Source organism: Rhinolophus ferrumequinum, chromosome 2 (assembly GCF_004115265.2).
Source record: "Rhinolophus ferrumequinum isolate MPI-CBG mRhiFer1 chromosome 2, mRhiFer1_v1.p, whole genome shotgun sequence".
NCBI classification, from domain to species: Eukaryota; Metazoa; Chordata; class Mammalia; order Chiroptera; family Rhinolophidae; genus Rhinolophus; species Rhinolophus ferrumequinum.
This window is the reverse complement of record NC_046285.1, coordinates 53,245,486-53,261,470: the sequence shown is the minus strand read 5'-3', so window position 1 is coordinate 53,261,470 and position 15,985 is coordinate 53,245,486. Positions and strand designations below refer to the sequence as shown.

Genomic DNA, 15,985 nt, shown 5'->3' with positions numbered 1-15,985 from the left:
ATGACATTGCTAGGAATCTATGGAAATGAAGATATATTTGACCAAGATGAACACATAAGAATCTTTACCACAGTTTTCTTTATAAAAAAATTGAAAACTTATGTTTCCTATTTGGAATTACATAATATTTAATTTATCCATAGAATGGATTACTGTGCAGCCATTGAAAAATACAGGATATTGACATGGAAAACTGTCTGATACAATTTTAAGTTTAAAAAATATATTTATAAAACAATATTTGTAATGATCCACTTGTATAAATACACATGCACACAAATATTTATACAGGCATTAATTTTTTTTAATGATAACTTAAGGGTGTCTGGGATACAGATTTTTGGCCCAAAGACTCTTAGGAAGAGAACAGACCATGTCTGTTCTAAAGCAGGAGCAGCAAAAAGCCCTAGTGGTCAGAAGCTGAATCCCGGTCTTTTGTTCATTTTTCAGAAATTTTCTTGAATTTGTGTTTAAAATGGTATGTCAATAACAGGCCCTGACAAGCTTGTTTTCTTCACCTTGCTCCTAAAATTCTCCCATTATCTGTCATTAGCACCATGACTAAATTGACTTTGTCCTCTGGTCCTCAGTGGTGTAACCTCTTCTCATATTCTTTCTTTTGTTTTCTGGTTGTAACTGAAAAAAGATCTGAAAGTTAGCAAGGAAAACCAGCAGCTAAGCTCATTGGCCCAGTAGACTTAATTTTACACAAAATGTTGACGAGTATGAGTAATCTTGCATAGGAGGGAGTGTACACTCTCCTCACGCAAGAGAATGCGGCTTGGCTTTTCAGCAGGGATGTCTGCCCCCTGAGTTCCGTGGCTGCATCCTAGAGAGTAGAGGTTGCTCTTAAGACACACCACTTGATAAGCAGAATGTTTTTGTATATTGTCATATTGTATTACAGTACAAATTAGTTTGGGAGAAGACCAATAAGTATTTTATTGAGATTTCAGTTTTTTTTCCTTGATTAAAATAGTTGTTTTCTTATTTAGAGATCTGTGTTCATGTAAGATGTCTTTTAAGGCAGAATTTTCAACTTTTGATTATGCATCTTTTATATTATTACCTTAATCATAAAGCACTGAAAAGTTTTACCTGGCAGTATCCCATAATGTCTCTGTGCTCTGTGCTGTGATCTGATAAATTATTAAAATTACACCAAGAAGTTTTCAGTCTTGGACTCCATTTCAAGTCAACACATAAAAAGTACATATGACTATTAGGCAAATAAACCAATGAAAAGATGCTTAGAATAATTAGTCATTAGGGAAATGCAAATTAAAACCATAGTGAGATACCACTATAAATCTATTAGAATGACTGAAATTAAAAGGACTAACTATACTAGGTGTTGTCAAGAAGCTGAGATTCTCTAACTCTCATACTCTGCTGGTGGGAATGTAAAATGGTCCAACCATTTTGGAAAACAGTTTGGCAATCTTTGAAAAAGTTAAATATGTAATTACCATATGATCAACCATTCCACTTGTAGGTATTTGCCCAAGAGAAACAAAAGCATAAGTTCATACCAAGACTTGTACATGAATGCTCATAGCAGCTTTATTTGTAGTGGACAAAAACTGGAAACAACCCAAATGACTATCAGCAAGTGAATAAATAAACAGATTTCATGTACTGGAGTACTACTCAGCAATAATAGGAAGTGATATATTGGTCTACCCAGCGTCAATAAATCTCAAAATAATTATGCTAAGTGAAAGAAGACAGACAAAATAAGAGTAAAAGCTATATGGTTGCATTTATATAAAATTCTGGAAAATATAAACTAATTTGTGGTGACAAAGCAGATCCAGTGGTTACAGCTTTTGGGGATGATGGATAAGTTCTTTATCTTGATTGTGGTAATGCACAGGTGTGGACATATGTCAAAACTTTAAATATGTACAATTTCTTGTAAGTTAATGATACTTTAATAAAACTGTTTTTAAAAAACTTAATATCTAAATTTGGTGTTCTTGAAACTTTTTTTAATTTCAGGGAGGAAATCCTTCAGCAATCTTTGTGGGAAAGAGTATCAACTCATGTGATTGAAAACATCTATCTTCCAGCTGCACAGACCATGAATTCAGGGACTTTTAATACTACAGTGGATATCAAGCTTAAACAGTGGACTGATAAGCAGCTTCCTAATAAAGCAGTAGAGGTTAGGATATAATTTAATTAAATGGGTAAGAAGCATTATCGGAAGGGAGTAGGAGCTGTGAATTTTAGGTTTTATTCCCATGCCAGCCACTCTCTTTCTTTTTGGTCCCTATTAGTCCATTTATCCTTTATTTCTCATTTTGTATTGGGATTAACCTTAATGCTGCTACCAGTTACTACTGTTAAAAAAATTTACTCATTGGTATGGTGTTGGTCTGAGGATGTTGGATTTCCTTCCAAATGCTAGCCACAGATAGCATTTAACAAAGCCAGCAACATTTGCTCGAATGTGAAATATTTTTAACTTCTTCTATGGATAGAGATTCCATAAGAAAAATGTTTAATAGATGAAACATTTCGTTAGTGATTTTCGGCAAGGCTCAATTATACTTAATCATTTCCTTAGGATCCTGCCAAAAGGTTAAACTGGTATTACGAGTATAAGAAGGTACCTTAAAGAATGCATTTCTGTTACTCATGTATCTTGGATCTACCACTTAGCAGCTGTGTCATCCTTGGACTAGTTCTTTAAACTTTGTTTTTCTCATCTGTAAAATAGGGATAATATCATAAATATCTGTAAAATAGGGATGATAACAATCTACCTCATAGATTGTTATAAAGAGTAAATGAATGAATGTATGTAAAACACTTAGACAATACTTGGCCCTGGTAACTGCGCAGTAAATGCCAGCTGCTGTGATGATGATGGCGACCGTCGTCCAAATTGATCTGCCATGCATATTACTCTGAAGAATGATTGTTCTAGCTGAGTCAGTGTGTCCTGTGCTTCTGTGTGAGGTTGCTCATAAAATGAGAATCAGTATTAAAAATAATTTTTCATACCTGCCTTAGAAACAAAATGTCAGTTTCTGGTTATTCAGGTGTACTTCACCCCTTTCCTGTCCTGCTCCACTGGAGCTTCTTCACCTCTGTTCTCAATTTCCGTAAGCCTTCCTTCCCAAGAACTCTTACAGCCGCTCTACCTAAGCTGCATGTGCATGTTCGTGACCCCTGGTCAGTTCTCCATACATTTACTCCTAAGGTAATTAGAGAGCTACTGCCACTACTCCACTAGCTCTCCTCCCTTCTGGTCCTAACATTTTTCTGGGCCCTGTCTCCTAATATGATATTTTCATATCCTACGGTTCAAGCAGTAGAAGTGATCATAAAAACAGTAATGGTTCTGTCTCCTGCCGCTTTCCCCTTCACACATAGGTGTGGTAGAAAGATGTGGACCTGCTGAAGGTCAGGAAACATCGATTGTAATACCTCTCTGTGTATTCTTGGACAGTCACCTTTCTTGATGCCAAATGTCTTCATAATGAAAAAGGCTAAATATAAAATACAACATTAACTAGCCCACTTTATCTTAAGTAGATCTAGTTCTTAATTACTTTGGACACTGCTCTTCCTTTCACTGTTCTGGTAATTAGGAGTTTGCTGTAATACAAGGCTGAATAATACTCAGCTATGTTTGAAAGTTATTGATGCATTGTTTCATATATTTGCATACATGTAAAGATGCGAAGGAAACTAAATCATTAAGAAATTTTAAACCTTTACAGTGTGGAAGAAGCAGGCAAGCTCAGCTGTTGTACAGAATGAAATAAGTAAGTGAATTAAGTCTGGTGGCTGCCCAGAGTGCATACCCTACCTAAATGGGGCAGCTCTTGTTCAGCTCAGCAGGTGCTGCTGTGTACGAATGTGGGTACATTGTTGCCATATATGTCAAGAGAGGCAGGAATTGTAGAATTGTGTGTGAAGCCTCTTAATTTTTAAATACCGGTTACTAATTTTTAAAAATTTAAAACTGTGTGTATCTAGCAAAATATGTCAGGAGGTCAAATCTACCCTACCAGCTACCACTGTAAGATCTCCAGGCCAGAGTTTGTATTTGCTGACGTTTTTGTTTTGAAATGTAGCTTTGTATGTATTTTCTGATAAGCTGATTTATCATATCTATTTGATTTTAAGGCATGTGTTTATTTTTCATGTTGCACATTAAGTAAAAGTATATAATATAAATACAACTTTTTTCTTTAAAATAATTCTAGGTTGCTTGGGAGACCCTACAAGAAGAATTTTCACGCTTCATGACAGAACCAAAAGGAAAAGAGCATGATGACATATTTGATAAACTTAAAGAGGCTGTTAAGGAAGAAAGTATTAAACGCCACAAGTGGAATGATTTTGCAGAGGACAGCTTGGTATGTTGTTTGTATATTAGGGTGTCAGCCTCATCTATTAATATAGTTTCTCAAATTGATACTCTTTTATAGGAGACTATTTTGATATGACTATTTAAATTAGATTCTGAATTTAAAATAATGAAAGAAAGAAATGGGTTTACAATCTGCAATTGACCCTTTGACATTTCTCTGCTCTTCTGTAATTGTCCTCGCTATTTCTTTTTTGGCTATTATTTTAGAAGAAAGTCAAACTTCTCCATAAACAAACTTCTGTAAACTTAAATGAATTGTTATCCACTAGCCTAAACTGATAGAGGATAGCTGCTTCTCATTTTACCATCTGTGGTAGTGCAAGGAATTAGATGCTTTGGTTTTCAGTGGATTTGAGTTATAAAATGTTAGACACCTAAATCATAACGCTAACTACCGTGTGTTGAATGCTTACAAGGTGCCAGAAACTCTGCTGTGTGTTTTGTAAGCGTTCTTTTATTTAGGTCTTAAACGGTCCTATGGTTGTTGGCAAAGCTGGGCTACACACGTGTGTTCTGTCTAATTAAGAAGCCTGGCTGCTGCCCTCCACCACCTGATAACTCTTGTTAGGCAGAACATTCTCATCACCATAAGCAAGCCTTATTCAGCGCCTGCTCTGCTCAGACAGTTATGAGGGCCACTGTTGACAGCTAAGAGGAAGCAGTTTTCTGGGAAAATGCATATCTGACTGACTGTGGGCTGGCCGTAATTGTAATTGTTTTGAAAGGAATATTTGTCCTCATATTTGAAAACCATATTTATTCTTGTTAGATGCTTTATTAAGACTTTCTGAGAGAATGGTATCATTTTCATTCATTCATTCAATAATTGCAAAATTTGGAAACTAATTTTCTTAGAATAAATAACTGACATTTACTTCATGATTGTTGAGACCTTTTACAGTTCCCTCCATTACATTTTTCTTTGCTGTTACCAGTGAGATAATGGTTATTATTTTTTTTCTACTGTCTTTATTGAAAATGCTGACACATAGGTCATATGGTAAAAAGGACAGGTAGAGATGATCTAAATCATTAACTCCTGAATACTAGGGTTCTAGATGTTGGATTTTATGTAGTTAAATGTGTAATATCCCCCCACTCATGGTCTTAGAGGTGATGAGCTCATTTAATTTGGGCCAGTAGAAAATATCCAGTTTGCTTTTTAGACGGAAAACTGACAAATAAACGGGCAAATAATAGGACCTCCTGCATTTATGTGGAAGGGACACACTTTTATGTTGTTTTAGATATATCTGTTATTTTGTATATTTGCTAACCTGTCAATTTGAATAAAATTAGCAAATGATAAGACACAAATCAAATTAGCTATTTTTCTTTCTTTGTTATTTCAGAGGGTTATTCAACACAATGCTTTAGAAGACCGGTCCATATCTGATAAACAGCAGTGGGATGCAGCTATTTATTTTATGGAAGAGGCTCTTCAGGCTCGTCTCAAAGATAGTAAGTAGGGACACGAGTTACTGAGTTTTGAGCATGCCCAGTAATGAAAATCATTCAATTTCAATGAAAATTTGTAAAAAAAAAAAAATTAATTAATTAATATTTCAGGGTCGTTGTCATTAATACTGTAGTTGAATATTATCTGTGGGATTTTTCAGTCTGCTTAGTAACTACCAAAAATATTAAATAAACTGAACACGTTTATATGTACTTATAATCTAAAAAACTGTAACTCAGACTATTTTAGTGCTTGCTATTATACTTATTAGAACTTTATAAACAATTATACTTTTTATAGATTCTAAACATACAGTGTAATTAAATGCTTATATATGCACTATATCAATCATATAGTTATAATTTTTTTTACTTCAACTAACTTTGTATTGGTATATCACTTTGAAATAGGTAAGAGAGCAAGACTGTTATTAGTTTTAACTTATGTACTTGGTAAGTGATAAAATTCATGTTGAATTAATAAAAATTTAAAAATTGTTTTTAGCTGAAAATGCAATTGAAAATATGGTGGGTCCAGATTGGAAAAAACGGTGGTTATACTGGAAGAATCGGACCCAAGAACAGGTAAAAGCAAATCTCTGATCTTACGATGTGTAATTTTGTCCATTTTTATTCAAGCATTAAAATATAACCATTGCAATCCTCTAGACCAATCTCAGTAATTTCAAATGTTTGTGTCAACTTTTCTAAAATATAATGAATCTTTAGAATAAATAGTAAACTATGAATGAAATTTTTTTTAAGTGAAGTAACTGTGTTATTAAAAGAAAGAGGAAATGAAACACGCCCCTTTTATGGTTGATTACTTTGTTCATTTCAATCCCCTTATTTGAGGTAAAATGAAGATTAAAGTTATGAAAAGAAGAAAAAGAATGACAAGGGTTTCAGAGGACATAAAATGAGTATGATTAGAATAAAAGATACAACTTTTTAAAACATTCTATTATATTACCTCTGGATTTTTCTGTTGTCTAATTCAAATGATTTTATTCCTTTATATTTTTTGCTTCTGTGTTCACAAAATAAGTGTAAAAGTTCAGACAAGGAGCAGAATTGTAGAATTCATTTATTTACATTTAATGAGCCCTTCAGGAGAGCAAAATGGTAAAGGGAAGTATAAGGAACTTTGCAAGTGATTAAGAGGGAAAATGTATAAATCATTGAAGTCCCCATCCCTTACTCTTTTTATTCTTTCCTTATTGTTATGGCTTTTTTTCCCATCTAGTATTCAGTCTTACACCACTGTCTCATTCTTCATTCCTTAAATAAAAAGGATATAAATAGAACATAGAATTAGAATACATAAATAAAGGAACTAGTGAATGAGAAAAAGAGATCCACTTCCTTTTCTTGTTCCTGGATCCATGTAATTAGAGAAAGGAGACAAAGATATGGAAATATTGAGAGAAGAGATAAAGAGACTGAAAAGTTACCAGATCACATATTACCCTGTTTTTTAATTTATTTTTTTTGTTTTCATTTTAAATGCAGAGCAAGTTATACATAGATCTATATAACTACACACACATACACACACACACACACACACACACTATATTCAGCACCCTATCTTTTTCTAGTTTCATAAGCTGTCTATCAGATGTGCGTCCCAATTTGTCTTAAAATAGTGAAGGGACAGTCATCCTCTTTTTTCTGATACGATTTTTTATGGAAAAAGGAGTCATTAAGACACTGAAGAGAAGCTGCAGAAGTAGACAATTAGTGGTTGGATTATTCCTGTGTTCAGGGTTATCTCTGCTCCACAGATGGGCTGAGAGGAAGAGGTCTGTCAGAAAAGAACTAGGGGAACCATCAGAGTTTCTGACTTTGAAACAGGAAGAGGCATTGATTGGGAAAAAACGGTGTAAGGCAAATAAACTCCAAAGAAAAATGATGTCTGATCTTCAAGGCCTAGTGAAATTAGGCTTGAAGTACCCAGAACAATTAATGATGACAAAACTTGTCTCAGCAATTTCATGGTAAATGGGCTTTGGCCAAGCACTGTCAGAAATGATTCCTGGTTGTAAGTTTTCTCAGGAACTTGAACTCATAGGCAATCCCTTCAAGAGAAGCAGAGGAATTAGTTTGAAGATCAATGCAAGTATCTGCAGCCTAGAAGAGGAATATGGGAGCCCTTCTGAAAAGAGCCTTCTCCCAGGGTGTCAGGGCAGCATGCATAAGGCCCAGGCTGACTTTAGAACAGAGGCTGTAATTTAGAGTGTGGAGGGGAAGGACATCAGAATCGCCTGGGGACATGTTTGTATATGTATGTTTGTTTTCTTTTTCAAAACAAAGGCTCCTGTCAGACTCTCACTGAATCGAGTTCAAATCAAGTTCTCCTCCTCTAACCTTTCTAACCCTCTTACTCTCAGTTGAAAACCACTGTTCCAGACCTAGAGGTTACAGTGAGAACCAGATCCTAGAAGAGATTGAGAATATCTCCAGGTCTTATTGCAAGTTTAGGGTAACTGTGTAACAGTTCCTTCTGTCTTTTTGAGTGACCGGATTTAACAGGAAAATAAACTTAAGATTGTCCTGTGTTAAAGATGAGAAATCCATGCTTTGAAAACTTTTGTGCTTTTGTAGTGTGACTTTTTCCTTAGTTTTCTAGGAAAAAATCCATCCCTCCGAAACATTCTCACCTTGTCTGAGCTGAAGTAATGCAGATCTTGGTCAGAATATTTGGGAGAGAAGTGTTGTCCTAAGTGAGGTGGACAGGTGGAAGTGAAAGCAGGACAGGAAGATTTGGAGAATATCATATTTAGAGATTTCCTTCCTACCTCAGACCAAATAGCAGATGTTTAAGGAAACAGTGAAATTTCTCTCTGTTAAGTAATATTTCTTCTAAAATGTCATGTTTTTGGAGATTATTAACTCGTAGTTTCATTTACAAGCCAATTATTTGTGTTTAAGTGTTATTCTTGTATAAATATTCAGATTCTGTAGCTTGGTACAGTTTGGGTTAAGTGCTGTGGTAGTAATTTGTTTAGAGTAATTAGTGAATTTGTCCTAATACCATGCAATTTTGAAAGAAGGATTGAAAAATGAAAAGATACACTTAATTTGACACTGTATAAGAATCTTATTTTCAAACTTACCACTAGTATGTATATGCTTTCTTCGTTTGGTGAAAAGATTATGAACAACTATAGAGAAGAGACTGGAAGTGAATTTAAGAATGATGGGCACCTCACAGAAGGAGTCTAAAAACCACGATTTTTAATGAAGACACAAAAACTCAAACTATGAATTTTATATTTATTTTACCAGAAAAGAAACATGTCAACAGGTGCAAGTCCTTACTGTGATCTAGTTCTTAGATGTGAGGCACTTACAGAACATCATCTCTTCCCATGTATTCAGGGTACTTTTTCCTAGACTAAAATCATACGCTAAAGTCAAGAAAGTAAGTACATAGTAAGGTGCCTGGTGCTATAACTTCGACAGTAAAATATTTTAGCAAAAGTGAAATAAAACAAATAGGGCTGATTCTTTTCTCCTTTCTTTTTTCCCCCTTTTCATAATTCAGGGTGTTCTGCATTCATAACCAGTTGCACTGTATTGATAAGCCAGGGCACTATGTTCTTTCTTGTTTGTTGTGATTGAGCTTGTATCATCACCTACTGTGCAATAGCAATATATTTGTAAAAATTGGGACTCTGTTTTTATAAGCATGTTAGACAAATCATGAACTAAACATCATCTTTTAAACATTTTAAAGTGTATTCTCAATGAAACCAAGAATGAATTGGAGAAGATGTTGAAATGTAATGAGGAGCACCCAGCTTATCTTGCAAGTGATGAGATAACCACGGTCCGAAAGAATCTTGAATCCCGAGGCGTAACAGTAGATCCAAGCTTGGTAATAAATATTCCAAAAAGCATGAACTTGCTTCCTTAATCTTTGTTTCTTGTAATAAAATCTTACTACTTCTAACGTGTTACTTAAATATTTAAGTGCTTTATGTGACTTTGATCACGTGTACTTTTGCTGACAGTAAAAACTCATTTTGATGGTGTAAAGAGTAGAAATCTTACTCATTATTGCTTTTTAAGTGTAGTGCTTTAATTTGTAAATGGGGAAAATGAAACGTAGAAAAGTGAAGTACCTGGACAAGTTCAGCAGTTAGTTCTGGCAAAAGGGGATGAACCCACCCCGCCTAGATCTCTACCACATTACACAGTTTCAGGTTGCAAGGTGGAATTTCTGTTTAAATGTGACTTATTTTTACATGTTTTTTTCAATCAAATGTACCTTAATCAGGTATAAGTGGATTTAGAAAAATGTGAATGTTAAGTTTTTATTAAATTGGGTAAGACCTTTGGGTTCTACCACTTTTTCCTTGCTTATAATAAATATGAAGATAAAAATAATTACAGTTTAGACTACTTTTTTGCTTACCTTCATGGCTTATTTGGGGAAAATTTAAAACAACAAAAACAAAAAAACCCCCACAAAATCTCTTTCTGCGCCTATGTTCCTTCGTTAGGGATCAAAACCTCATTTTAGTATTAGCTTAAGTTAGCTTAAATGAAACCCAATGAGAAAAGTAATTCTAGGGGGGGAAACAATCATATAAGAAATTTCAGAGCCACATGTAAATTATTTTAAAAATTATCTGCTATTTATATTTCTGCATTTGAGAAATGAGTATACTTATTTTAAATTTCACCAGAGGTCAGAACAAGAAAGGAAAACTGGTGAAACTCAAAGCAGTTAAACCTGTTATACATCTAGCATTATTTATAAGTTGAAAATGAAATTAAGTCTAGTGATTACAGGAAATTATTAGTTAAGTGTAGATTTAATTTATCCACGTTGGTCCTAGTTCTCTTTAACAAGTTGTATTCAGTTTGATACTTTTAAACTTTATGTGACCATTAAGTGTTGACACTTTGGGTAATACAATAGGAGGGATTTGGCCAATATTTTAGGATACGAATGGCTGCATATCTTTATTATTTTCTATGAGCAAGAAAGTCTCAGGTTTTTTCCGAGAGACACTTTGTTCGGAGCATTTTTTGAAGCTATAAAATAGATAGCAAAGTACTATTGTAAGAATTGTGGGTGGACTAGATGTCAGAAGGTGGGAATTCTAATACACTTCCATTCTATTAACTAGTAAATATTACCTTTAGTAATTGATATAATCTCTGAGGTCACTTTTCTCATCTGTCAAATGGTGTTGATGATACCTGTTCTACCTACGTAATATTGTTATTGTTATGCTCAAAAAAAGACAGTGGTGTGAAAAATTTTTGAACACTATATAGTAATAATGTGGTGGGGGTTCTATTGCTGTGGTAACTGAAATTTAATAATCAGAAAGGAAATAATGTTGGGTTGATGGACATGGCCTAATACCAGCATCCAAGGCTCACAACCTCTTTTTGCCTTGGACTCTTTACTTCTAACTAGGGAAAGTTAACCCCTACCCTGTCTACTCTACAAGATGATTATTTGCGTATAATAACAACGCTTGTTAAAAACAGTGCAGATTTTGAAGTACAAAACTTGTAAGTAGTAGTAAATCTAATCTTTGTGTTGAAAAAAATTTTAATGGATAAAAAAGGTTGGTAGAATAACAACATTGACATTGGTTTTAATTAACTTTTTTATAAATAAGCTTTGCAGTGTCTTTTCAGAATGTATTTTATCAACCCAAAGAGTACATAGTAACTCTTTTGTCTTTGTTTTCTTTTTTCATTTAAGATTAAGGACACATGGCACCAAGTTTACAGAAGACATTTCTTAAAAACCGCTCTAAACCATTGTAACCTTTGTCGAAGAGGCTTTTATTACTACCAAAGGCATTTTGTAGATTCTGAGGTAAGTTTTCCAAAAACAAGGAGAAATATTTTTCAGTGATACCTGTTTAGATGCTTAAAAGTAATCTTTAGCTTTAGCATTAATTTTAACTCCTTTGTTCTTGGGAAAGCGTATATATGAATTATAAAGAATAACCTAACCCCTATCTTTCAAAGATATTTACCACTTTGGTAGTATTTGCATCTTACATGCACATCATCCCACTTCTTATGAGATTGTGTGTACCTATACATACTAAACCTCTTTCTAAGATTTTTTTTAGGAATTAATATTTTTTTTTTCTTCTTCTTTTTTTTTTTTTTTTTTTTTTTTTAATTGGGGAAGGGGTACAGGACTTTATTGGGGAACAGTGTGTACTTCCAGGCCTTTTTTCCAAGTCAAGTTGTTGTCCTTTCAGTCTTAGTTGTGGAGGGCACAGCTCAGCTCCAGGTCCAGTTGCCATTGCTAGTTGCAGGGGGCGCAGCCCACCATCCCCTGTGGGGCTCGAGGAATTGAACTGGCAACCTTGTGGTCGAGAGCCCACTGGCCCATGTGGGAATCGAACCGGCAGCCTTCGGAGTTAGGAGCATGGAGCTCTAACCGCCTGAGCCACCGGGCCGGCCCCAGGAATTAATATTTTTATGTTAGAAAATAATACATTCCCATTGTGGAAAGTAAATTCAATAAATAAATGTGTGTGTGTGTGTGTGTGTGTGTGTGCGCGCTCACACAAAAGAAAATAGTCACTTATAATCCCTGACCTAGAAGTAATTTTAATTAGCATTTTTATGTATTTCTGTTCATTTCTTACTATACACAGTTGTGTGTGTAAACTTAACTATCCATTTGCATAGTGGAAATCATACTGCAAAACAATTTTTTATTGTGCTATTTTTGTATATTGTAATTTTTTTCTTCATATCACTAAAATCTTGTTTTAAATAATTCTTTTGAAGAACTGTAAAGTTCTTGGGACAGTTGTCAATAGTTTAATATCCCATTTTACAAAATAACCTCTAGGTGGCAGCAGACTGATGTATTTTGAGCATTTTCTTACAGGTAGAAATTCTTTTTAATGTATCCTTCTGACAGAGCACTATTAATCTATAATCTTGAGACCCCCCTTAAATGCTTTTCTTTTGACTTTTCAGCAGCTTAAATAAATGTACCTAAGTAAAAAGTTGCAAGTTTTTTGCATAATTTTAGTTGTTGAGAAGACCTCTACAGCTTCTTTTTAAAAAATACCATTAATTTATTTTCATATACAGCTGAATTTCAGAAATTTCTTCAGTACACACTCAAAGAAAAGAGATTAGCCTAAGGACATATTTAATATAACATGGTTGTTAGTTGAAACTAAATACAAATTAAGGGTTTATATGCTATAGATTTCTACTTGTATATTATACGGTAATGAAATGCTCTACTTCCCAAGTTTATTTGCTTTGTCATTGGAATCCAAGCAAAGCTATATAGATGTGGGAGAGATAGAATCCAAATCATGCAGAATTTGATGGTTCCTGTGCAGAAAAGATTCAGTAACTTATATTTACAATAGGAATATATGTGTTAGGTAAATCTGCGTATGTTTATTTAGAGTTTAAGATATAGATACTCACTTTAGTAGTTGTCTGTGCTTATGATCCAATTTATGTTTAACTCTGCACCTGGTAATCTTAGTTACCTACTATTTCAGCTGGAATGCAATGACGTCGTCCTCTTCTGGCGAATACAGCGCATGCTGGCTATCACAGCAAATACTTTACGACAGCAGCTCACAAACACTGAAGGTAAGCCACAGAGGGACCGCCTTCTAATTTTGGCATCTAAAATAATAGGAAGTACATCCATTTTTAATATGATGCCAGAATACTTCCTTTAAAATAGATTTATTTCGAAAACCAGAAGTTATTATTTGCCTTTAAAATACTAATGAAAATAAATCATAATTGAAAAAGATGGGAGATAAAATATACCAGGAATCTTCCTTCATTACCCAAAAACTCTGTTGGAGAAGAACTCCTATATATTAGTCTTTTTTTAGAAATCTGTATTTTTGTTAAAATATTAGGGCTTAAGAATATGACTTTCTCTGAGAATATGTAGTAGTTTTTATGTTGTTAAAAGTACTATGTAACAGTAGAGATTCTTCTTATAACTGTGAGAAATCTAAACTTAATAGCTCTAATGTGATGGGAAAAATAAGAAATTACTCTCCATATATTGTTAATTTTATCATCGTTGTGCATTCATAAAACCGGAGCTCCTGAGGTCTTTTATTTACTTTTAACAGTCAGACGATTAGAGAAAAATGTGAAAGAAGTATTAGAAGATTTTGCTGAAGATGGCGAGAAGAAGGTTAAATTGCTTACTGGCAAACGCGTTCAACTGGCTGAAGACCTCAGTAAGTAGTAGTTCTTCCTGCCTTTCACCTTACTGCCTTTTCATCTTCTTCTCATTCACTTATTTGTTCACCCATTTAACCTCAAACTTATGGAAAAGTATATACAAATAACTCTTTTCCTTCAACTATTTGAGTGAAAGTTGCTGACTTGAAGCCCCATCACTTCCAAGTACTTTAATGTGTTTCTTAGGAACAAGGAATTTCTCCTAGCAACCATAATGCACCCATCAAAATCAGGATGTTAACACTGATACATTATTGCATCTGATTTCAGACCCCATTCAAGTGTCCCCTGTTGTCCTAATGTTGTCCTTCCATGTAACAAGATGTTCCATGCTCATCTTGTATTACACTTTCCCTGACTCAGCTTTCTTTTTTTGGAGAATGGTATTTAGAAATCAAGAGCTGGGAACTAGATTGTTAATGGAATATCACTGTTCCCAGACCCTCTCAGTGATAGAGCTAAGGAGTAAATGTTGTGTGTGTGTGTGTGTGTGTGTGTGTGTGTACATGTGTAGGAACACACACATTTGCATCTTTATTCCTAATCATGTGTATATGTCTACATTGAAAACCATAAGTTGATGCCAATACTTTCCATTTTAATCCAATAATACAGGGCTTATTCTAGTTTTCTCCTTTTCTATATTTGTAACTCCTTTTTCTGACAATGAGAGACACCTGGCTTCAAATATCCTAATGTATTTACTTATTTTGATCAGTCCTCCTATATGTAACCAAACTTGTCTCTGTCCCCCCATTGCACAAACATTCTTTCACCCAGCTGCGGCTCTCATTACCAACTCCAGGCCACCGCCACAGTGCCTCAGCCTGTGTTCATGACCTGTTTGCCTCATCTGTGGTCTGACAACCTGTCAGGTTGCCCTTATCATTGAGTCCTTTGGACAGAGCTCATGCTCTGACCCTTTATGCCAGACATACCCCCTTTGCCCTTCTTATCCTTCCCTCCCCCTGCCCCCAACACAAGGACTCCCTCCTCTCCTGAGGCCAGACCATGCGCTTTTGTGGAGACACCCACAAAAGCGGGCACACCTACTTGTGCCCCAACACCTGCACCGGACTGCACTCCTGCAGATGCTCTCCCCACTGCTGGACCAGACCACCACCGTCCCCATCTGATCACCCTCTCAAACCTGGTCAGGCTGTCGTACCTACACTAGGCAATATGGCGTTCCTTGCCCCCACCTCTGCACCCCAAAACCCAGCTTGGCCTTACTAATCCCTTTGTGACTTTGGGGGGATAGTTGGTTCTTTCCTGATGCTGGTAGGTTCCTAGCTTTAAGATACTTTGATTGCATATTAAGATTTACTTAGATCTTTGAGAACTGAAGGAAGTCAGTGAAAGATTAGTATTATTAAATAAAAATAAAAATACCGGGGATTGGTGCTTCTGTTTGAGCGTACCTTGTTACAAGTTTTCCTTATTTCAGCTTCGTGAAACAAGGTATTTTTCCTTTCAGTATACACTTAAATTTATTGTCCAGTCAGTTTTCTGATATTTCTGATATCTGAAAGAAAGCAGATGCTCAGCAGGAAGGAGTTCTTCAAATTTGAAAACCATTTCTAAGCTGAATATATATATGTCACTGCAAGATAATCACTAGAGAATTTAGAGAAGGTAGGCAGTTTTCCTGTTTTGTACCCGGTGCCTAAGCAACGTGCTGTGCTCTGTCGCTTTTCATCTCATTCTCTCTTCATTTCTCTCTAGTTACCTGAGCTCTTCATTTCTTTCTCTTTTTCTTCTGTTCTTTAAATAATCTTTTTTTGAAACATATCCCATTTTAACTTTTAATTCCATTTTCTGTTGCTTTTGTTTTAGTCTTTTTCATGTCACTTTGTCAACATAATTCACTTTGTATTAACTTACAGAAGATCTATGTTT

General features: G+C 34.9%; 1 protein-coding gene across 1 annotated transcript in view; it reads left to right on the top strand.

Annotated features, from left to right (window-relative positions):
• Nucleotides 1-15,985, top strand: part of OPA1 (OPA1 mitochondrial dynamin like GTPase) — an 80,463-nt gene that overhangs the window by 41,161 nt on the left and 23,317 nt on the right. The window contains 8 exon segments of the mRNA XM_033131374.1: nucleotides 2,002-2,167; nucleotides 4,224-4,376; nucleotides 5,743-5,851; nucleotides 6,354-6,433; nucleotides 9,591-9,731; nucleotides 11,583-11,699; nucleotides 13,375-13,468; nucleotides 13,972-14,082. Coding sequence (XP_032987265.1) covers nucleotides 2,002-2,167; nucleotides 4,224-4,376; nucleotides 5,743-5,851; nucleotides 6,354-6,433; nucleotides 9,591-9,731; nucleotides 11,583-11,699; nucleotides 13,375-13,468; nucleotides 13,972-14,082 — 971 coding nt within the window.